This window comes from Geotrypetes seraphini, chromosome 1, assembly GCF_902459505.1.
Source record: "Geotrypetes seraphini chromosome 1, aGeoSer1.1, whole genome shotgun sequence".
Classification (NCBI taxonomy): domain Eukaryota; kingdom Metazoa; phylum Chordata; class Amphibia; order Gymnophiona; family Dermophiidae; genus Geotrypetes; species Geotrypetes seraphini.
The window spans coordinates 482,557,379-482,582,348 of NC_047084.1; the positions used below are offsets into that span (position 1 = coordinate 482,557,379).

The 24,970-nt window shown below is 45.6% G+C and overlaps 1 protein-coding gene across 2 annotated transcripts in view; it reads right to left on the minus strand.

The window, feature by feature from the left end:
• PLGRKT (plasminogen receptor with a C-terminal lysine) overlaps positions 1-16,111 on the minus strand; it is a 121,347-nt gene extending 105,236 nt beyond the window's left edge. Inside the window, exon 1 of one of the 2 annotated variants that reach the window (XM_033925656.1) lies at positions 15,376-15,866. In XM_033925656.1, coding sequence (XP_033781547.1) covers positions 15,376-15,390 — 15 coding nt within the window. In that variant the 5' untranslated portion in view covers positions 15,391-15,866. The other variant, XM_033925663.1, reaches the window with a different exon arrangement.
• Between the last annotated feature and the right edge of the window lie 8,859 nt (positions 16,112-24,970).

The window sequence follows — 24,970 nt, forward strand, 5'->3', positions numbered from 1 at the left end:
ACCTGATAAAATATCACGTTATTGTAAGAAATGTACTGATGAAATAAATGTTAGCATCCACTAACTGCTGCCATGCCCCATGCATGTGACGACAGCACACACTAGCGTTTCACAAACATGGCCCTTTGCTTAATACATTTACCACAAACCCAAGAAACATATAACATTAGCATGACACCAACAAATGTTTATCACTCAACATGAAACATTATAAAAACAAAATGATTCAATTACAAGGCCCTGGAAAACAATATAGGAAGGAATTGCAGAAGATCAAATCAAATAAAGAGCCTTCCAACTGTCAGCATCACTTCTCAGCTGCCAGATTTAATACCAGGCCTCCAGATAGCATCCCCATAAGTATAGCAGAAAAGACAGGTCTTGGTCTTAAGATCATATTGAAAGGCCTAGAAGTTTGTTTGAAAATGTATAGATTTAAAATAGGAAAAGGTGATAGAAAAGGTCATTTTATGAGGGGAATCTTTATTCACTGCCTCAGCCAGGGAATCACTACAAGGGTAAATTTTAAAATCCATTTCCACAGGGTTGGGTCCATGTGCCTAAGGCCCCGCCCACAGGAGGGGCCTAAGGCTCCTGGGCCTATTCCGATTGACCCAGGCGCCTTAGGCCCCACCTGTGGGCGGGGCATTGGGATGGCTGGGCCAATACAGGCCCATTCTGGCGTCGGCTGCCTACCGGACGGGCGGGTTTGGCACCCTTCCGTCCGGCCAACTTTAAAAAGTACAGGGAAGGGGGTTGGGGGTGTAATGGGGCCGGCCGGGGGGGTTGCGGGTCTGCGAGGGGGGCGATCGGGGGCTCTGGGAGGGCGGTCATTGGGGGAAGGGGGGTTGCGTCGAGGGCAGGAGGGCCTGGGATCCCTCCTGCCCGTAATGTAGTGGGGGTGGGGGGTAGGGAGTCTCTGGGGCCAGGAGGGCTTGGGCTCCCTCCGGCCTAATCCAGTCGCGGGGGGTGGTCGCCGGGGCCAGGAGGGCTTGGGCTCCCTCCTGACCCAATCCAGTCGCGGGGGGGAGGGGGGGGGTCGCTGGGGCCAGGCGAGCTTGGGCTCTCCCCTGGCCCGATGTTAATCGGCGGGGAAAGAAGGCTTGGGCTCCCTCTTGCCCCGATATCGTCGGGGAGTCGGCGGGGCAAGAGGGCTTGGGCTCCCTCTTGCCCCGATATCGTCGGGGCTCCCTCTTGCCCCGATATTGTCGGGGAGTCGGTGGGGCAAGAGGGCTTGGGCTCCCTCTTGCCCCAATATCGTCGGGGAGTCAGTGGGGCAAGAGGGCTTGGGTTCCCTTTTGCCCCGATATCGTCGGGGGTGCCGCGGGGCAAGAGGGCTTGGGCTCCCTCTTGCCCCAATGTTGTCGGGGGGGGGGGAAGGGGTGATGCATCGCGGTAGGGGAGATGAGGCATCTCTCCTGCCGCGATGCTTGCGGTATATAAACTGATTATTATTATTATAAAACACTCAAAAGTTAACCATTAGGCAGCCTAGGTAATCACTACTACTACTTCTACTTATCACTGAAAGGCATACGCAGCACTGAACATTTGACATTTAACAGACAGTCACCCTCAGCAGCTGCACCCGAGTGTCAGAAAAGAGCAAGTACCGTACAGGCAAAGCAGAAACAACCGATCCTGCCAGCCACACCAACTCAAAGAGCCACCAACATATACTCAACATGGTGTCAAACTCACGGCCCGCCAGGTACTATTTTGAGGCCCTCGGTATGTTTATCATAATCATAAAAGTAAAATAAAATAGTTTCTTGATCATATGACTCTTTACCTATAAATTACAATATTATTATTAAGACTTAGCCAAAAGGAAAGATTTATAAACTATAAAGAGTTTTACCTCATGCAAAATTTTCATTTCTTTAATAAGACATTAACAATTTTTTCTGAGGCCCCTCCAAGTACCTGCAAATCCAAAATGTGGCCCTGCAAAGGGTTTGAGTTTGAGACCACTGCTATAACCTGTAGAGGGTCAGCATTTTTCAATAATCCATTTACACGCATATAAATACTTAATGAACAGAGAGAGAGAGAGATTTAATATTTAAAGCTATGACGCATTTTCTAGATTCTCAATTCCCCCAATAGGAGAAATCCAAAATGCTTGCAACAAAGAGGCTCTTCAGTAGTCAAAAAGGCAGAACACTGGCTCTAAATCGGTGTGAATTATAACAATGTATTTTCCTCTACAAAATAAATTTAAAACGGGAGACCATTAGCGACACCAATTCAAAAAGCAGCCTTATAAAGCCACCTAAGAAAGCCACTGTGTCAAGACAAGTGGCTAAAATGTTACATTATCAGCGCTAAACTTGGCTAATATATAGCAAAATAGTAGATGACAGCAGATAAAAGACCTGTACAGTCCATCCACTCTACACAAGATAAAACACATAGCAAAAAGTATGATACAACACTATATACTGAAATTTTCTACAAGAAATTAAAATAAGGTTTAGATAGGTAGGTGGAGGATGGGCTGGGGAGGGCTTCAGTGGCTGGGATAGTGTAGATCAGTGGTCTCAAACACGCGGCCCGGGGGCCACATGCGGCCCGCCAGGTACTATTTTGAGGCCCTCGGTATGTTTATCATCATCACAAAAGTAAAATAAAACAGTTTCTTAATCATATGTCTTTTTAACCATAAATGACAATATTATTATTAAGACTTAGCCAAAAGGAAAGATTTATAAACTATAAAGAGTTTTACCTCATGCAAAATTGTCATTTCTTTAATAAGACATTAACTATTTTTTTCTGAGGCCCTCCAAGTACCTACAAATCCAAAATGTGGCCCTGCAAAGGGTTTGAGACCACTGGTGTAGATGGACTGGAGTGAGCTTTGATGGAGACTTCAGTAGTTGGAACCTAAGAACAGTACTGGGCAGAGGTTTGGATTCTGGCCCAGAAATAGCTAAGAAGTAGAACAACCCCCTCCCCCCAATAAATTTTTAGATTGAATCAGGTTGGGCAGACTGGATGGACCATTCGGGTCTTTATCTGCCGTCACCTACTATGTAAGTTACATTGTTAGCAAGAGCATTGGCTCAGGAAGGAGGGATGAGGGTAATAAGGTGGTTAAAGTGAAAAGGGTTTAAGTCTTTAGTTTCTTCCGGAATTCAAAGTAGTTGATGGGTTGTCTTAGGACGTATTGGCAGCTTGTTCCAAATGCGAGGTCCCTGGTACATGAAGGTAGTTCCAAATAATTTCTTTCATTCTACTTGATGAGGAGATGGGAAGGATAGTTTGTAGCACTGCGTAGTACATGAGTTGAAGAAGGAATGTGGGACTTTGATGCCAGCAGTTAGTCCTTCTGAGTTCTCGCCGTAGATCTCTTTGTAGACCACGCAGGCTATCTTGAACTAGATTCTTTTTTCCCCCCCTATTGACAGCCAATATAGTTGTTCTAATAATAGACTTGCCCTCTCGTATCGGTTCATAAAGCCTTACTGGGTCAGACCAATTGTCCATCAAGCCCAGTATTCCGTTCTCACGGTAGCCAATCCAGGTCACTAGTACCTGGCTAAAACCCATGGAGTAGCAACATTCCATGCTACCTATACAGGGCAAGCAGTGGCCTTCCCCATGTTTTCTCAATAACAGACTATGGACTTTTCCTCCAGGAGCTTGTCCAAACCTTTCTTAAAACCAGCTACGCTATCCACTCTTACCAATGTGTTCCAGAGCTTAACTATTCTCTGAGTGAAGAAAAATGTGCTCCTATTGGTTTTAAAAGTATTTCCCTGTAACTTTGTAATTTTTGATGGAGCGAAAAATCAATCCACTTGTATCCGTTCTACTCCACTCGGGATTTTGTAGACTTCAATCATATCTCCCCTCAGCCGTCTCTTTTCCAAGCTGAAGAGCCCTAACCGTTTTAGTCTTTCCTCATACGAGAGAGCACAGTTACTTACCGTAACAGTTGTTATCCAGGGACAGCAGGCAGATATTCCCACACATGGGTGACGTCACCGACGGAGCCCCGCAGCGGACAGCCTCGAAAGCAAACTTGCTTGAAGATCTCGAACTTTCGAGCACTGCACCGCGCCTGCGCGCGTGCCCTCCCGCCCGAACTAGGGGGCGCATCTCCTGAGAGGATCCTCAGTTCAGATACCTAGCCAAGAAGCCAACCAGGGGAGGTGGGAGGGTTGTGGGAATATCTGCCTGCTGTCCCTGGATAACAACTGTTACGGTAAGTAACTGTGCTTTATCCCAGGACAAGCAGGCAGCATATTCCCACACATGGGTGACCTCCAAGCTAAATAGAAGGGATGGAGGGAAGTTGGCATATTATGAAAAAAGATTTTGCAAAACAGATTGGCCAAAATGGCCATCCCTCCTGGATAAGGTATCCAGACAATAATGAGAGGTGAAAGTATGAACCGAGGACCAAGTGGCAGCCTTGCAGATTTCCTCAATAGGAGTTGATCGGAGGAAAGCTACAGATGCCGCCATAGCTCTAACTTTGTGGCCCGTCACTCGACCTTGCAGAGGAAGACCAGCCTGAGCGTAGCAAAAAGAAATGCAAGCAGCCATCCAGTTGGAGATGGTACGCTTCGATATAGGACGACCCAACCTGTTCGGATCAAAAGATATGAAAAGTTGAGGAGACGTTCTGTGAAGCTGAGTGCGTTGCAGGTAAAAAGCCAAAGCACGTTTACAGTCCAAGGTATGAAGAGCCGCCTCTCCTGGGTGAGAATGAGGCTTTGGAAAAAATACAGGCAAAACAATAGACTGATTGATATGAAATTCTGAAACAACTTTAGGCAAGAATTTAGGATGAGTACGGAGAACAACCTTGTCATGGTGAAAAACTGTGAAAGGTGGATCAGCCACTAACGCTTGTAACTCACTGACACGACGAGCAGAAGTGAGGGCGATCAGGAACACAGCTTTCCAAGTGAGATACTTGAGATGAGCTTTGTCAAGTGGTTCAAAAGGAGATTTCATAAGTTGAGCTAAAACAACGTTGAGATCCCAAACCACAGGAGGTGGTTTAAGAGGAGGATGGAGATTGAGAAGTCCTTTCATAAAACGAGAAATCATAGGGTGTGCAGAAAGGGATTTTCCATCCAAAGGCTGATGAAAAGCAGCTATAGCACTAAGGTGGACTCGAATAGATGTAGTCTGAAGTCCAGATTGTGATAAATGAAGTAAATAGTCCAGAATTGATGTCAAGGAAGCAGATCTGGGTGGTAAATTATGTGTAGAACACCAAGCAGAGAATCTTGTCCACTTTTGACCATAACATTGTCTAGTTGATGGTTTTCTGGAAGCAAGTAAAATATCTTGCACAGACGGAGAGAATTGAGAAAAGTCTGTTATAGAGAAAGGTACCAAGCTGTCAAATGTAGAGACTGTAGATTGGGATGAAGCAAAGATCCTTGATTCTGCGTGAGTAGAGAAGGAAATATTGGTAGAAGTAGAGGCTCCCTGGTGCTGAGTTGAAGTAGAAGGGAGAACCAAGGTTGCCTGGGCCACCGAGGAGCTATCAGAATCATGGTGGCATGATCTGATTTTAACTTGACCAGAGTCTTGAGAATCAGAGGAAACGGAGGAAAAGCATAAAGGAACTGATTCCTCCAGTCCAGTAGAAACGCATCCGCTTCGAGACGTTGAGGAGTATAGATGCGGGAGCAAAATTGAGGCAGTTTGAAGTTGAGAGGAGACGCAAACAGATCTATCTGCGGAGTCCCCCAACGAGCAAAAATTTGGCGAAGAGTAGGAGAATTGAGTGTCCATTCGTGAGGTTGTAGAAGACGACTCAATTTGTCCGCCAAACAGTTGTGTTGACCCTGAATATAAACTGCTCTGAGGAAGATGTTGTGAAGAATCGCCCACTGCCACAATTTCAGAGCCTCTTGACAGAGGGAATGAGATCCCGTCCCTCCCTGTTTGTTCACATAATACATGGCTACCTGATTGTCGGTACGTACTAGGATCACCATGTCGTGAAGTAGATGCTGAAAAGCTTTGAGAGCATAGAATATCGCTCTGAGTTCCAACAGATTTATAGGACACTTCCGGTCTGCTTGGGTCCAGAGCCCTTGAGTGCAAAGACCGTCCACATGGGCTCCCCATGCGTACATTGACGAGTCGGTTGTGAGGACCTTCTGATGAGGAAGAGGGTAAAACAGTAAACCTCTTGAAAGATTCAAAGAGAGCATCCACCAACGGAGAGACTTCTTTAATGAAGGAGTGATGGAAATTAGTCGAGTTGGAGGATCCACTGATTGTTGCCATTGAGATGCCAGTGTCCATTGAGGAATGCGAAGGTGAAGTCTGGCAAAAGGAACCACGTGAACTGTAGAAGCCATGTGACCGAGTAGAACCATCATTTTCCTTGCTGGAACAGTGGAAAGTTGGAAGAATTGTTGGGAAATATGAAGGAGAGCCTCCTGACGTGGTTGTGGGAGGTATGCTCTCAGATTGATGGTGGGAGGAAACTGACTCAGAAATGATGGAGGAAATCAAACAAGAATGCAAGACAGGCAATGTAATTATATTGGGAGACTTCAATTTCCCAGGGATAGACTGGAAACTAGCAACCTCCAACTGCGGCAAGGAAGCCAAGTTCCTGGAGGTGCTAGGGGATTGCTTCCTGGAACAAATGGTAAAAGAGCCGACAAGAGGCAACGCCACCTTGGACTTGGTCCTAAATGGCCTCACGGGACCGATAACAGAAGTGGAAGTCATAGTTCCACTGGGAACGAGTGATCACAATGTAATCAACTTTAAACTTGACATCGGGAAAGGGAAACATGCCAAAACCTTAACCACCACCTTGAACTTTAAAAAGGGTAAATACGATAGCATGAGAGCCATGGTAGAAAAACGACTCGAGAAGATGGTGGACAAACTTGAAACGGTTGATCAGGCATGGACCCTACTGAAAAAAACTATCACAGAAGCACAAGATCTCTACATTCCGAGGATTTCCAAAGATCGGAGAACAAAGAGCAAAAGAGAACCGGCATGGCTTACCATACAGGTGAAGGAAGCCATAAAAGAAAAGAAGGACTCTTTCAAAAAATGGAAATGCATAAAGACAACCGAAGCCTGGAACAAACATAAAGATGATCAGAAGAAATGTCACAAGGCGGTGAGGGATGCAAAACAGGAATATGAGGAAAAAATAGCCCAGGAGGCCAAAAACTTCAAGCCCTTCTTTAGATACGTGAAAGGGAAAAAACCTGCAAAAGAGGCAGTGGGACCCCTGGACGACCAGGGAAGAAAAGGGTACATCAAGGAAGATAAACAAATCGCAGACAAACTAAATTCCTTCTTTGCGTCCGTCTTTACGAAGGAGGACACCTCAACAATACCTGAAGCGGAGAAAGTGTTTGCAGGAGAAATAGAAGACAGCCTCACCACAGTTGAGGTGGACTTAGACCAGATATACTATCAGATCGACAAACTTAAAAGTGACAAATCCCCTGGACCGGATGGGATTCATCCGAGAGTCTTAAAGGAATTGAAGTTTGAAATCGGAGAGTTATTGCAAAAACTTGCAAACCTGACAATCAGAACTGGACAGATACCGGACGACTGGAGGATAGCGAACGTCACCCCAATTTTCAAAAAAGGATCGAGAGGGGAACCGGGCAACTATAGACCTGTTAGTCTTACGTCTGTCCCTGGCAAGATGGTTGAAGCACTGATCAAGGATAGCATAGTCCGGCACTTGGACGCATACGACTTGATGAAACCCAGTCAACATGGATTCAGGAAAGGGAAATCATGTTTGACTAATTTACTCCAATTTTTCGAGACCGTGAACGAGCAAATTGATAGTGGGAAGCCGGTGGACATAATATACTTGGACTTCCAGAAAGCGTTCGACAAAGTTCCACACGAAAGACTTCTCAGGAAACTACAAAGTCATGGCATAGAGGGGGATATACAAAGATGGATAGGCAAATGGCTGGAAAACCGAAAGCAGAGAGTGGGCATAAATGGGAAGTTCTCCGACTGGGAGAAAGTGACTAGTGGTGTACCCCAGGGCTCGGTACTTGGGCCGATCCTTTTCAATATTTATATCAATGACCTGGAGGAAGGAACATCCAGTGAGATCATCAAGTTTGCAGACGATACAAAACTATGCCGGGCAATCAGATCGCAGGAGGATAGAGAGAAACTCCAGAGCGACTTGTGTCGGTTAGAAACATGGGCGGAGAAATGGCAGATGAAGTTCAATGTGGAGAAATGCAAGGTAATGCATTTAGGCAATAAAAATAAGGAATACGAGTATACAATGTCAGGTGCAACTCTGGGGAAGAGTGAACAAGAAAAGGACCTGGGTGTACTGATAGATAGGACCCTGAAGCCGTCGGCACAATGCGCGGCAGCGGCAAAGAAGGCAAATAGAATGTTGGGCATGATAAAGAAAGGAATCTCGAGTAGATCAGAGAAAGTTATAATGCCGCTTTATAGGGCAATGGTCAGACCACACTTGGAATACTGTGTCCAACATTGGTCCCCCTACCTAAAGAAGGATATAAAGCTCCTGGAGAGGGTGCAGAGACGAGCAACAAAACTGGTGAAGGGTATGGAGAAACTGGAATACGAGGACAGACTTATAACACTAGGATTGTTCTCCCTTGAGAAAAGGAGACTGCGTGGGGATATGATCGAGACCTTCAAAATACTGAAAGGAATCGACAAAATAGAGCAGAGAAGATTATTTACATTGTCCAATTTGACACGGACTAGAGGACATGTAATGAAGCTGAGGGGGGACAGGTTCAGGACTAATGTCAGGAAGTTCTGCTTTACTCAGAGAGTGGTTGACACCTGGAATGCCCTCCCAGAGGAGATTATGACAGAATCGACCATCCTAGGCTTCAAGAGCAAACTAGATGCATATCTCCTTAAGAGAGGCATATAAGGATTTGATGGACTATAAATTACGCCAGGTGTACACCTGGCAGGGCCTCCGCGTGTGCGGATCGCCGGACTTGATGGACCGAAGGTCTGATCCGGAGAAGGCAGTTCTTATGTTCTTATGTTCTTATGTTCCAGAGTTGCTCCTATGAACTGGAGAGACTGAGAAGGAGTCAGCTGAGATTTGGGAAAATTGATGTGAAATCCCAGACTTTGTAGAAAAAGAATAGTCTGTTGGGTCGCTGCAATAACCTCTGAAAGAGAGGGAGCCTTGATGAGCCAGTCGTCTAGGTATGGAAATACTTGGAGACCCTGGTTGCGAAGAGCTGCAGCCACAACCACAAGGCATTTTGTGAAAACTCTGGGAGAAGAAGCCAGTCCGAAGGGGAGAACCCTGTACTGAAGATGAAAATTTCCTACTTGGAATCTGAGGTACTTGCGAAATGCTGGATGAATAGGGATATGAGTATAGGCCTCTTTGAGATCGAGGGAGCACATCCAATCCCCTTGATCCATCAAGGAATATAGAGTTGGCAGAGTGAGCATTCGAAATTTCTCTTTGACTAGATATTTGTTGAGAGCTCTGAGATCCAAAATCGGTCGCAAATCCCCCGTCTTTTTGGGAACTAGAAAATAACGGGAGTAGAATCCCGAGTTCCGTTGGGAGAGAGGAACTTCCTCCACAGCTCGTAGGAGAAGCAGAGCTCGAGCTTCTTGAAGAAGAAGAGGAAGATGCGACTGATTTGAAAGACACTCTCTTGGATGGCGATCTGGAGGCACCTGAAGGAGTCGAAGAGAGTATCCCTCCCGTATGATGGTAAGTACCCAGAGATCTGATGTTATGAACTCCCATTGATGATAAAATGTGGACAGGCGACCCCCTATGGGGAGGGGAGAATTTGGAAACAGAGAAATTTGAATGCTCATGTCGAGATTGTCAAAAAGACTGAGCAGGCTTGGTGGCAGCAGGGGTCTGAGACTTTTGTTGTCGTTGTTGTGGAGGAGGCCGACGAGCAGGAGGTCTAGAAAAAGCAGGAGTTGTTTTCTGCGGATAGCGACGTGGAGTTTGTTTGAAACCTCTAGTTGGTACAGGTTTAGGTTTTGGACGAATGAGGGAAGCAAAAGAGCGCTCATGTTCTGAAAGACGCTTTGTAGCTGCCTCAATAGAGTCATCGAATAATTCATTTCCTTGACAAGGAAGATTAGCCAATCTATCCTGAAGATTAGGATCCATGTCTACTATCCGTAACCATGCTAATCTACGCATGGCTACTGCAAATGCCGACACTCTAGACGAGAGTTCAAAGGCATCATAGGAAGCTTGTAGCATGAAAAGTCTCAACTGAGAAAGAGTCTTAAGGATATTTTTAAATTCTGATAGGCGATTGGTAGAGATGTCCGGGTAAAATGAAGATAAAATCTTTAAAAAATGGTTGAAGTAGGACGTAAATATGTAATTATAATTAAGAACTCTATTTGCCATCATAGAGTTCTGGTATAAACGACGTCCAAACTTATCCATGGTACGGCCTTCCCTACCAGGAGGAACCGAAGCATAGATTTTGGAGGGATGTGCTTTCTTCAATGATGATTCTACAACTAGAGATTGATGAGAAAGTTGAGACTTTTCATACCCTTTACATGGGACCGTTCTATAACGAGATTCTAATTTGGATGGGATAGCAGTTATAGAATAAGGAGTTTCCATATTGCGAGTGAAGGTCTGCTGTAGAACAGGAGTCATAGGTAATCTGAGTGACTCTTTTGGAGGATGGGGAAGCTCCATATCTGCTAAGTACTCAGGAGTATATTTTGAGTCTGAATGAAGGTCAATCTTGAGAGCTTGGCCCATGTCAAAGATAAATTTGGCAAAAGAAACTGATTTTGGATCAGATGTTTCCTCAGGAGAACCACTGCGTGATTTATGCTGAACTGAATAGGATGGAGAAGCCTCTCTAGAATATGGTGAAAGGTCTGATTCCAGACGCAGAGTGACCGAAGAAGCTGCACTGTGAGTTGGAGTAAGAGAATGCTTTCTTTTCAAACTCCTGGAAGGAGAAGTAGCAGGTGTACGAGTTACTGTCGAGGTATGTGTAGGACTGTCTCGACGGACTGGCTTCGACGGTGTTCTGGATCGAGAAGGGCTTCGAGTCGAGGCTCGTCGAGATCCATGCTTCGACTTTGACTTCGAAGAACAAGGTAAAGAAGCCTCGGTATCCAAATTCGAAGACTCCCTCCGAAGCTTAGAAGGAACAGGTCTTGAATGCTTCGATCGATGCTTCGGAGGAGGTGATCCCGGAGAAGACTCTGATGAAGAAATGTTCTTCGGTGTCCGGGATCGGCCTCGGGAGACTGGAAGCTCTGGTTGAGTGACAGGCTGATCAGTCCAAGGCAAGGTCGAGGACGGGACCAATTGAGCTACCAAGGAGGAAATCTGAGTTGTGAGTATAGATTTCAACATGTCCTCTAGCATCGGCACCGAGACAGAAGATTCTGACCTCGTAGGTGCAGCAGTACGCTCCGAAGAGGGCGACCTCGAAGGTGAGTATTATCTTGGAGGTACGCTTCGAAGGAGGACGTGCCGAGGACTCTGGTGGCTTCTTGGATACGGCACCTGAAAGAGAACTCGGAGACTTACCCCCCGTAGAAGACTTCGTGGATGGCGCCGTCTTCGAGGTAACCGAGGTAGAATAGGTCGAGGCCTTCGAGACCGAAACTCCAGCCGGAGCCTGGGTCGAGGCCTTCGAGACCACAGGTGTCGATGTCGTCGGAGTCGAAGCCTTCGAAACCGGAGCAGCCGCTACGGTCGAGGCCGGGTCCGAAGATTGCTCCATGCCGAAAAGTTGAAAAAATTGAGCACAACGTCGTCGAAAGGCTCGAGGAGTAAGGGTGAAGCAGCGATGACAATCTTCTGGAGAATGAGAAGAACCCAGGCACTGTAAACAACGGCAGTGGGGATCGGTGACAGAAATCACTCGATTACACTGTCGACAACGTTTAAACCCGGTAAGAGGCCGGGACATGAAAAAAATAAAGTCCGTGTCGAACGAAGGAGCCTAGGCCTAGGCCCAAAGCTCGACGGCCGAACAGAAAAAGAAAAACAATATATATTTTTTTTTTTAAGAAAAGAAAAAGAAAGGATTAAGAAATAAGCACAGCGACCGACTTTTAAAATAAAAAGAAACAGCCGCGGTGATGAGAAGGCGATTGCTGCAGAGCAAGAGAACGTGTCTTCTTGTCTCCGCGGAAATAAACGAACTGAGGATCCTCTCAGGAGATGCGCCCCCTAGTTCGGGCGGGAGGGCACGCGCGCAGGCGCGGTGCAGTGCTCGAAAGTTCGAGATCTTCAAGCAAGTTTGCTTTCGAGGCTGTCCGCTGCGGGGCTCCGTCGGTGACGTCACCCATGTGTGGGAATATGCTGCCTGCTTGTCCTGGGATAATAGTTCCATACCTTTTACCATTTTGGTCGCTCTTCTTTGAACCTTTTCTAGCACCACTATATCTTTCTTGAGTTAAGGAGACCAGAATTGAATGCAACGCTCCAGATGAGGTCACACCTTTTTAGGATTAGTCTTGCAGCAGTTTTGTAGTAGTTGAAGTCTCTTACATTCCTTTTCTGTAATGACATATAATGTGATACTACATATGCATACTTGATTTTGATTTGTTCATGCTACTTTCAGGGCACAGACCAATAGATGTCCACTCAGCTCAGGCTTTTTGCCATCTAATCACCGTTTAAGCTTGTTTAGTTCCATGCCTTCCATACAAGATTCCTTTGTGTTTACCCCACACATTTTTGAATTCAACTCTGCCATCACCTGCAAGACGGCATTCCAGACATCTACCACCCTCTCCATGAAAAGTAACATAGTAGATGACTGCAGATAAAGATCCGAATAGTCTATCTAGTCTGCCCAATCAAGTACTTCCTAATTGGTCTGCCGTTTAAGATCGAGTCCAATATATAACTCAGGAAGGTGCCCTGCCCAACAATGGTCATACAGCCCAAATCATAAATCTATTAGTGTGCACATAAGAAAATCACCTTCATTTAAACAGGTTAAGCACTGAAAACTTATCCGATCTGAAACAGATTGGAAGTAGCTCAATGTGCAGGTCCAACCAGGCTTCCCATTTCAATTACTACATCAGAGACCCTGAATGGCCCTGCAGACTACTGTAACTCCTCCAAAACTTGTTTAAAAAGTTGAATGAAATTGAATTTGTTATATGGATGTTATTATATTTAGGATCTGGACTGCAAGAACATTGTTGGTACAGGACACTACTTGATGTGCATTAGCCAAGTTTAGTGCCGACAGTATGACTTTTTGGTCACTTATAAAATGGCACAGTGGCTTTCTTAAACAGCTGCACAATACTGTTTTTTGAATTGGAAACACTGACAATTTTCCATTTAAATACTGTACATATATTACATCATACCAAATGCTATGGGGCTCATAATCAAAACAAACGCATCTAAAAACCCAAGACACATCATCCAAGTGCCAATAATCAGACCTATTGTGTTTGGCACATGTGGTTTAGGAGGTGAATAAATTTTTTGCATGAAGAGGGGTGGGACTTGGGAGAGATAGTATGTGATGATGTTACGGTAGCTGTAGCCAAACAGGTCGAAAAGATGACGGTGAAAGCTACAAGAATGCTAGGGTGCCTAGGGAGAGGTATGGCCAGTAGGAAAAAAGAGGTACTGATGTTTCTGTATAAGAATCTGGCGAGATCTCATTTAGAATATTGTGTGCAATTCTGGAGACCGCACTTTCAGAAAGATATAAACAGGAAGGAGTCGGTCCAGAGGAAGGCTACTAAAATGATCAGTGGCCTTCATTCTAAGACGTATGGGGACAGACTTAAAGATCTCAATATGTATACTTTTGGAGAAAAGCAGGGAGAGGATTAGATAGAAATGTTTAAATACCTGCATGACATAAATGCGCATGAGGCGAGTCTCATTTGAAAGGAAGCGCCAGAATCAGAAGCCATAGAATGAACTTAAAAAGCAATAGGCAAAAGAGTAATCTAAGAAAATACTTTTATAGAATGGGTGGTAGATGCTTGGAATAAGCTCCCGATAATGGTGGTGGAGATAAAGACTATCTGAATTCAAGAAAAAACGAGACAGGCACGTAGGATCTCTTAGGAAGAGGAGGGGATAGTGGATGCTGTGGATGGGCAGACTAGATGGACCATTTGGCCTTTATCTGTCATCATATTTCTATCAATTTGGAACCACGAGTGATAAAAATTTCCCTCTTTGAACTGGGTAATGAGGAAGCTTTAAGAATACATTTAAATCTCAGTATCACTAGAAACAGAATTACTGTGCGGTGTACTTAAGAAATGACAGTTAATAATGCCATCAATGAGACCCTTCCTTGATTGAGCAAAACACAAATACATGACTACAGATCCCAGAATGCAAGCAGCTAGGAGATGACCTGCCCAGGAGTGGCACAGTTTCTCCTTGTTGCAGTAGAGCTGAAGGGTGCACAGAACAGTGCAACTGTGTTAAGTGAGCTGGTGGCCAGAAGGCGATGTAGGCCATTCCCAGGCCTGTGACCTCCCCACAGACTTTGCCAGGTTTGCTAATTGGGCTGGTTTTGAAAGCTGGTTGTGGGAAATTTTGAGCAGCTGCAGTTGTCATAGGAACACTGGATCATCTGTTGTTCTATTGTCCTTCGATACTTAACTTTTGGAGGTCAATATGGGATAAGATTAATAACATATTGGAATCATCAATTCCACTGACGTATGTGAACACTATTACATGTTAAGCCCCCTATGGATCGATATAAATGCCGTCTTTTTCTTGTCATGACCGGGATAGCCATGCAGATGGTTACCCGAAATTGGAAAAACTATGACCGCCTAAATTTCCCTTTCTGGTGGGAAATTGTGCTCTTGTTATATATATTAAAAAAAAAGAATGCTGATAGTTTGGGGCCCATTGACATATATTACTTCAATATAGTAGGTCTTTGTTATGAGTCAGTTTTTGTTTATGTTCATACACATCCAGGGATATTTCTGTCCTAATCTTGGCCTTTGAGTATTTACATTTAGGGGTGGGTGGAAGGATGGGAGGACAGTATTAATTGGAATAGGGTAAGGTTATTGGGGGGGGGAAAGTATATAAAAAAAAAATATATATATATATATATATATATATATTTCTGTGTTGTATTGAATAATCATTGGGTGGTTGAGTGGGTGGTAGGTTGGAGAAAATGGTTTAGTTATGAATATTTGTAAGTTGAATGTGCTTTTGTTGACTAAATGTACATAATTTATTTATATATTGCACTATAGTAATTTGGAAAATCAATAAATTTTTTTTTAATAAGCTGGTTTCTGATTTTTGTTGCTGTAATTTGGACTGCATGAAATTTTTTATTAAATTCTCAACAATCGAGATAGTTCATTCTTTATTTGCTTTTCACTTACTAAGTGGGAGCTCATTTCATCTTGGGAGGATCTGGGAGTCAGAGGGTTGTCTGTTGTCTTTAGGGGAGGCTGGAGGATTGCCAACGTTTACACTGTCAGTGTTAAGGTTCCGCCACCTTTGCCTTCCTTCAGCAAATCCCGCCAAGTGTGCTCAACTCCAGCCAGCTGCAATCAGGACAGTTTCTTATCCAAGTTAGAATATATAAAATATAAGGGGAATCTCCAGGTAGATGCAAACGGAGGCTCATGTTAGATCCCAGCCCCAGTTCCAACTGAGGATGAAATCAGAAAGAGCAGAAGGAAAAAATCGCTACACCCAAAGAAGCATCCCCTCCTCCAAACTCCTGGTATTTGACTTGGCATAAGAGGACATCAGAACGTGAAGAAATGCACTGGGCTGCCTTTTCAAGGTCTGGCAACCCTGCTCCCCACATGCTGTTGATAATTCAGAGCGAAAGAAGCATGGCTACAAGTGACAGTGCATTGCTGGAACAGAAACCTCATACCTACCCTCTGACCTGCATAAAAACTTCCTGCAAAACAGCGACTCCTCCTACGGCGGCCTCGTTTCCAGTCTTTTAAAGGGCTGGAACGTGGAGCCTTCCTCGCGGGAAAGTACAAATCCCGGGCGGGATCGTGACCTACGGGGACGGGTCGAATCTCGGATGCCGCTCGGACTTTGGCAGCTGTGCGGAAGCGGAAATCCCCGGCACTGTCACCGCTCCTCCTTCCCGGCTCGGCCCAAGCTGACGGCTTCCCGCTTTTCCGCAGCCCCGCCCCGCTGCCCTGAGCGCACGTGGAAGCGGCGGCACTACAAGTACCACAATGCAACGGGCTCGGCGACGTCTCAACCGGCGCGCTGCGCCTTGCGTTTGGTAGGGGGGCGGCGATAGAAAATCGGGGGCTGTTGACGCTGAAATTTTAAGAGAGGGCGGGGCAAAGTTATATACTGGTGGGCGCCAGTAGACAGACAGTGCTGGGGAACATATTAACATCATTAACACATTGAACCTAAATGGAACAACATCAGCAAGCTCCTCCCCAGCTACCCAGTGTAAACATCAACATTTGCCCCCGACCCCGCCACAAACAGCAATAGTCTGAGGGGTGGCATGTCCTCATGCGGCTAGTGTGACCATATGGCTCCAGAAAAAAGGGGACGGATTGAGACATCCGGGTTTTACTTCCATTGAAAGCAACCAAGATGTCTCAATCTGTTCTCCTTACTTCCATTGCTTTCAATGGAAGTAAAACCCGGATGAATCAATCCGTTCCCTTTTTTCTGGAGCCATATGGTCACACTACTCATGCCTCTTTAACCCGGGTCACCTGACCCCCAAGACACGGCTCCCAGCCGGCCCACCGCTCATCGCCGGATGAGCCCCAGCACCCAGTAGCTCCGGAGACCCGCCCTCCCGAGCCACTAGGGCCACCAACACAAGGGCGGGCGGGCGGATGGGAGAAAAACCGCCCTGGAGGACCTTAGACAAACCGAGTCCTCCAAGGTCCCGGTTTTATCAACTCCCATGCGCCGTCCATCATCCCGTTTGCCCAATCCTACACTCGCCTTTTGGCGCGAACCACTCCCCTATTACCTCCCTAACTCTACCCTACTAACTATCCTCCCCCCAGCATGCCTCACGGGCAACACAAGGGCCTCCCAGCCCCGTGTTACAATACGCCCATCAAGCCAAGCTCTCGGGCTACTCTATATATTCTTCTATTGGTAATTGTAGGATAAAACGCATAGAGGACATAATCAAAATATACGTCTAAGTCCAACTTGGGCATATGGCACGATTAAATGCACAATTCTCAGGTTCAGAACTGTGCTAGCAAAACGACTTCTTGCTGAATTGCAAGATTTCTTCTATTTTACTTCCCATTTCAGCTTTAAACACAACCTACAACCTGCACCATTTGTGCTATTTAGCTCTCTCTGAAGCCACAAAACAATGAAGCCACAAAACAAGGAGAAAAGGGTGGTCCCAACCTAAACTGCAGTAAAAAACCAACCGAGAGCAAAAAAAACAAAACTGCAGATCTGTACAAGACGTAGGCAAAATTTATTGTGACAAAATAATTATATGCAAACCCTTTTACCAATCAAGGGATCCGACACGGTCCGTGTTTCGGACAAACCTTCGTCAGGGGTCCATGGTAAAAATGGGATAACAGAAAAAAGTCACAAAAAATTGTAGAGTAGCAGCAAAGTATTAGCCACGTCGGGATTCACCAATTGCAGTGAACCATCGCAAAAAGACCCCTGACAAAGGTTTGTCCGAAACATGGACCGTGTCGGGTCCCTTGATTGGTAAAAGGGTTTGCATATAATTATTTTGTCACAATAAATTTTGCCTACGTCTTGTACAGATCTGCAGTTTTGTTTTGTTTGCTCTCGGTTGCTATGCCACGCCAGATGATTGTGACAAAACTGGAATAAATCCTGTCTAACCCTGGGGAGAGTCAATAATGTAACTTGGAAACTTTTTATACAGCAGTTCCCCCTAAAAGGCAATTTACTGCCTCAGTAATCTCTGTAAGCCTTCAGAAAACTTCCTCATTCTTATATGTATGGGAATTTCAGGAACTTTCTGCTATTACTAAGGTGACCATACGTCCCGTTTTCAACAGGACAGTCCCATTATTGGACCGACCATCCCGTTGTCCCGAGCCACCGCTTTGGGATGCCGAAATGTCCCATTTTCAGTGACAGCGTCCCGAAGCTGTGCGCGGGGATAAGGGGACGGTCGGTCCAGCGCCAAACCCCTGCAGTGTTCTCCGCGCCCGGCTAATCCTGCTGATGCCACCGATGCTCCTTCCCGGGCTAACTTCAGCATGCAAACTGAACCCACGCTCTGGGCTCTATTGTGTGAGTGCCGGCTTCCCTTCTCTTCCCTCCGAAACCGGAAGTTACCCGGAGGAAAGAAAAGGGAAGCCGGCATGCACACATTAGAGCCTCGGAGCAGGAGTTCACTACGGGCAGTGACGGAGGGAAGCTAAGCGAGACACAGAGGGAAGCTAAGCGAGACACAGAGGGAAGCTTACAACTTGCTTTGGGCCTTCCTCGCTGGAGGGTCTGACTCCTGCCTACTTTCTGTTTCCGCGAAGGCAGGCCCGAAGCAAGGAAGAGCAGCAATTTATAAGCTTCCCTCCATCGCTGGGAGGGATGGGAAATGAAATGATGATGCTGCACCCAAGGGGGATAGGGGGAATAGAAAACATGCTGCTGCTGCATCCAAAGGGGGTAGGGGGGAATAGAAAAGCTGCTGCTGCTGTACCCGAGGGGGGAAGGGGGGAATAGAAAAGCTGCTGCTGCTGCTGCACCCAAGGGGGGAATAGAAAAGCTGCTGCACCCAAGGGGGGGGAGAAGGGAAGAGGAAAGCTGCTGCTGCTGCACCCAAGGGGGGAAGGGGGAAGTAGAAAAGCTGCTGCTGCACCCAAGGGAGAAGGGGGAAGAGAAAAGCTGCTGCACCCAAGGGGGGAAGAGAAAAGCTGCTGCACCCAAGGGGGGGAGAGGGGAAGAGGAAAGCTGTTGCTGCTGCACAAGGGGGGAGGGGGGGAAGAGAAAAGCTGCTGCACCCGAGGGGGGAAGAGAAAAGCTGCTGCTGCTGCACCCAAGGGGGGGAGAGGGGAAGAGAAAAGCTGCTGCTGCTGCACCCAAGGGGGGAAGGGGGAAGTAGAAAAGCTGCTGCTGCACCCAAGGGGGAAGGGGGAAGAGAAAAGCTGCTGCACCCGAGGGGGGAAGAGAAAAGCTGCTGCACCCAAGGGGGGGGAGAGGGGAAGAGAAAAGCTGCTGCTGCTGCTGCATCCAAGGGGGGTAGGGGGGAATAGAAAAGCTGCTGCTGCTGTACCCAAGGGGGGAAGGGGGGAATAGAAAAGCTGCTGCTGCTGCTGCTTCACCCAAGGGGGGAATAGAAAAGCTGCTGCACCCAAGGGGGGAGAGGGGAAGAGAAAAGCTGCTGCTGCTGCACCCAAGGGGGAAGGAGGAAATAGAAAAACTGCTGCTGCTGCACCCAAGGGGGGAGGAGGGGAAGAGAAAAGCTGCTGCTGCTGCACTGCTGCTGCTGCTGCTGCTGCTGCTGCACTCTGCTTTTTTATTGTTTACTTTTTGCTTGATGCATTTTGATTTGTTGAGCAGGCAGCCTGTTCAACCAATCAAGCTACTGCAAGCAAAAATTCAATTAAAAAAAAAAGCAGGGCTCTGAATTTGATTGGTTGAGCAGCTTCTGGCTGCTCAGCCAATCAAATTCAGAGGGGTGCCCTCAGGGTATTCAGGGGGTTGAGTGAATCCCTTAAAGGCCCTGACCGCATACCACTGCTTCAAATCTAGTCCATCCTCCCTATCTCCTTAAGCAAGTAGGCCCAATAAAAACATCCCAGTCCCCCAATTCTGATCCTCTCTCCCTACCTCCTCCCCCATAGAGAAGAAACAGGATTGATAGACCCCTACTTCCTGTAGCTCCCTTACCCTTACCTTTATGGTTCCTGGTATTCCAGGGTCCTAAAAATAGGACTATACTAGGAGTACCATGAAGCTGCCAGTAGAAGTCGCAGTAGCTATTTAAAGTCAATGGGCAATAGAGAATGAAAATCACTTCTTCTCTTAAGACATCTAGACCACCAAAGATAGCAATGATAAGACTGGTGAGAGGAGGTCTACAAGGGTGGGAGGGTCATATTGAGCCTATTTCTTCTCTTTCAGGGGAGGGAGGGGAAAGTGAATTGGGAAAGAAAAGGTGGAGGATCTCAATTAGGGGGCTTGCCCATGACTCTGAGGAAGAGTATGGAACAACAAGGGAGGATCAAAAAACTCTTCAGGCCACTACCTGCAAGTTAACTGGGTACTGGCTGATGTTCAGACTGATACACGATTAGCTTAGCAAATAAAGTTAAGACAGTTTTTCTGTTGTCCTAATTCTATCGGTTTATTTAACCAGTTAGTAGTCTAAATATTGTTACTAACTGTTTAAGTACTGGCTCTTCCCTGGCACTAACTGGACAGTGCAAAGACGATTAGAGTTGACATTCAATGGTAACGCCATGGTTAAATTAAATATTGACCCTTATTCCTAAAATTGAAAGAAGGTGCTTTGGGAGGTTGAACAGCCATGAATTAGTAACTAATGAGCATAAAGTGATGCATTTGAAGGTGCAGAATATATTACCAAACTGATTATAGTAAGAAATCCTATGATATAAATTATAGAACTCAAGCTAGGAAATTCCAATTCCAGTTTGGAATACTTTGGTTACATTTTGCTAGCTACATCCCCTACCACTGATTCATGTCCGTTGTGAGCACCAGACTTGTCAAGTCTCCTGCTTTCAGCGGGAGATTCCTGCTTTTGCGAGTCTTCTCCTGCCAATAAGCCCCGATCTCCCGCTGTGTTGCTTTCCAATGCTGCAGCAGTATGAAAGACCTTCATAAAAGGTTATTTCTGCTGCCATTAATCCTGGGACAGCAGGAAATGACCTTTTAAGAAGGCCTTTCCTGTTGCTGGGGCATGGGGAGGCATCTCCTTTTGTCAGAGGTAAAGCAATGGATGGAACTAGGTGGGGCGGAGCAAGGGATGGGCTGGGAGCAGACCCTGAATTTTCTGTAGAGTGGGTAAGCCTCCTTAGCCACTCTGGAGCACTGTTCACTATAAACTGAGTGGGAATCCTCCAATTATATTGCTGCTTGTGGGAGGTGGTGTTTCAATATTGTGTTTTCAATTGCTAGGGACAGGCAGGTGCCCTGGAGTCCTGCATAGCTTGCCTGTCCCTTACTATTGAAAATGTGATAGTGAAACAGCACCCCCTACTGACAGGACTGTAGGTGGAGGACTCCCGTACAGCTTAGAGGAAACAGTGGTTGTGAGGCTGTCTTCATTTTTCTCTTTTTTATATCTTATTATCAGGATGACAAGAGAGACCATAACCTGTCTTTAAACCCTGTTGCAATGTCTGATAAGATGCCAGTGCACACCTGGAAGCTGTAGGTCATCTTGCACTCTCTGGATCTCCCAGGTTCCTCCATGGGGAGTGGGGGAAAGGAGAGGCAAATTTCCAGGGTCCTTAGAGCAACTGGACTTCCAAGGCACTTCAAATTTTACAACCACACAAAAAAAAACTGGGGTTGTTGCAAAAAAATAAAAATTAAAAAAAAAAAAATATATATATATATATATATACTGAGCTGTTTGATGTGATTAAAATTATAATTATTATGTATGCTGTATTGTAATCTGCCTAATGTTAGGCAGACTAGAAATGAAAAGAGAATGAAAAATAAATAAAATAATGTCATAGAACAAGCACATGTCTAGTAACATCCATTATGGCAAAACAAAAAACAACAGTCATAACTTGTACAGTTATTTCCAATCAAAAACATTTTCTTTTGGCTCCCAGACCCCTTTCAGGATGATCTTCAGAAACCTTTTAGGCTCTAGTTCCCTGTACTGGTACCCAGATTCTTCTGGTGACCTCTCCTCCTGTGTCTAATTCAGCAAAATTTGGCACTGTAGTTAGAGGATTATAGGACCTGAGGCAACATTGATTCAAGTCTGATCAATTTCTTTGACTAGGTGACCAGAGAATTGGATAGAGGGAGTGTGCTAGATGTGGTGTATTTAGATTTTAGCAAAGCATTTGACAGTGTCCCACACAAGTTCTAATAAATAAACTGAGTGCCCTCAGAATGGGACCCAAAGTAACAGACTGGGTCAGGAACTGGTTGAGTGGAAGGTGACAGAGGGTAGTGGTCAAAGGAGATCGCTCTGAGGAAAGGGATGTTACCAGTGGTGTGCCTCTTGGGCCTGTTTCTTTTACATTTTTGTAAGTGATAATGCTGAAGGGCTGTCAGGTAAAATTTGCAATAGAGTAGAGAACCCTGATGGTGTGAATAACATGAAGAAGAACCTAGCGAAACTTGAAGAATGGTCTGAAATTTGGCAGCTAAGATTTAATGCCAAGAAATACAAGGTTATGCATTTGGGCTGCAAAACTCACTATTCTCTCACCCATCATCCAAAAATGTCAAACCAAAAAAACTTTATGACAACCTAATAGCCTCCAAAGCAGCTAAACTGGACAGACAAATCACCACTCTGTTATCTTCAACTACAAACTACAAAACCTTCAAGAGAGATATTAAAATCATACTCTTCAAAAAACACATAAAACCTATCCAACACTCTCTATACCCTTAGTACTCTCTAATATTCTTCTATTTACCAAACGTTATCTAAAACTCCATAATTCACCCTATTCTTATCTCCTAAAGACTTCTACTTCCCGTTGGTAACTCTTTACCCAACGTTTTTTTATTACCTTAAAAATTTTATTACCTTATTCTATTCCTTCAAATTTTGAATGTAATTCTTGTTTTAGTTTGGATGTAATCCGCCTTGAACCGCAAGGTAATGGCGGAATAGAAATCACTAATGTAATGTAATGTAATGATCTTAAGGCGGCCATACAGGTTGAAAGGAGAGGTATGGCCATACAGGTTGAAAGGAGAGGTATGGCCAGTAGGAAAAAGGAGGTATTGATTCCCCTGTATAAAACCCCGGTGAGGCCTCATTTAGAATATTGTGTATAATTCTAGAGACTGCACCTTCAAAAAGATATAAACATTATGGAGTTGGTCCAGAGGAAGGCTATTAAAATGGTGGAGATCTTCGTCATAAAGCATATGGGGACAGACTTAAAGAGCTCAATATGTATACTTTTGAGGAAAGGTGGGAGAGGGGATCTATAAAAGAGATGTTTAAATACCTATGTATTTACCTATGTGGCATAAATGCGCATGAGGCGAGTCTCTCATTTGAAAGGAAGCGCCAGAATAAAAGGGCATAAGATGAAGTTAAGAAGTGATAGGCTCAGGAATAATCAAGGAAATACTTTTTACAGAAAGGGTGGTAGATGTGTGGAATAGTCTCCAGGTAGAGTGGAGACAAAGACTGTGGCTGAATTCAAGAAAGTGTGGGACAGGCACGTGGGTTCTCTTAGGGCAGGGGTGTCCAATGTCGGTCCTCGAGGGCCGCAATCCAGTCGGGTTTTCAGGATTTCCCCAATGAATATGCATGAGATCTATGTGCATGCACTGCTTTCAATGCATATTCATTGGGGAAATCCTGAAAACCCGACTGGATTGCGGCCCTCGAGGACCGACATTGGACACCCCTGTCTTAGGGAGAGGAGGAGATAGTGGATGCTGTGGATGGGCAAACTGGATGGGCCACTTGGCATGTATCTGCCATCATGTTTCTTTGTTTCTATGTAACTAGAGATGACATGGTCATTATCAGGAAGGGCGAGAGGAACAGTTTGGTGTGTTGAATTCCCCTTTGTTAAATAATAAGGAAGTTACAAGTCTCTCTGAAAACAAAACACATCTAGAAATAATTTCTAAGTCGAAGTTAGATGGGAAAATAAAGTGTTAAATGTCTTACTTATTAATTTTATATTTCCCTTTCTTAGGGGTCCTTTTATCAAGCCGCACTAGCGGGGTTAGCGCGTCGGACATTTCAACACGCGCTAACCCCCACGGCCGGCTAAACAACTAACGCCTGTTCAATGCAGGTGTTAGCGGCTAGCGCGGCAGGCGGTTTAACGCACGTTAAAAACCCCTACCGCAGCTTGATAAAAGGACCCCTTAGTCTTCATAGCCAAGATGGAGAAATTACTTTATGAATTATGAATTGCTGATCCTGGCCAGAGCAGTTGAATTTACGGTAGATGTTTCTCTAAAATTCTATTTTCTTTTAAGAGTATTCTTGGAAGCACTAACTAAACTGATGAAGGCATTCTTTTCCCCTGCAAGAAATGTATACCGTTGAGTGGTAACTGAAATAACATGAGCAGTGAAAGAGTTCTGTCTTTGCACAATAGTAACCAGGGCAGGATTAATTCATCAAGGGCCCCTAGGCACCCAAGTACACTGGGCCCCTTGCCCTGCCCCACCCCACCATAAGCCCATGCGGAAACAGGAAGCTGTGTAAGAGGGAAGCTTTGGGCAAGCAGCACTGCTTGCACAATTACAGTTCCTGTTGCCTTTCTTACCCACGTTGCTTGCTTGTCTTACTTTCCGTCGATGGGGGAGGGGGGCTGCGTTGCCGAACGGGGTGCCTTATAGAATAGCACCAATTTGAATGAATGCCAATTACCATCAATAATCGGTGTTAGGCCTCAGCGATTGATGGTTTAAAGTACAGAGTTGCACGGGAACAGAAATCCCGCCTGTCCCCGCCAGGATCCTCTCCATCCCCGCAATGAATTACCTCCATCCCCGCCCGTCCCCATAAAAAGCAGAAATTACTTCTGACAGGATCACCAATTCCACAGTTTCTTTTGTGTTTGCGCTGCTCTTTTCCTTGTGGAATCTCTTTGGTGGAACCTTTTTTTTGTTTTCTGTTCAGGTAATTAACTTATAAACCCCCTCTTTTACTAAGGCTGACGTGCCCATTATATTATATGGACGAACCCTGCTTTGAAAGCCTTCCATCCCCATGGGAGTCCCGTTGGCTAGAGGGGGGTCCCCATGGGAGTCCCGTGGGCCAGAGGGGGGTCCCCGTGGGAGTCCCGTGGGCCAGAGGGGAGTCCCCGT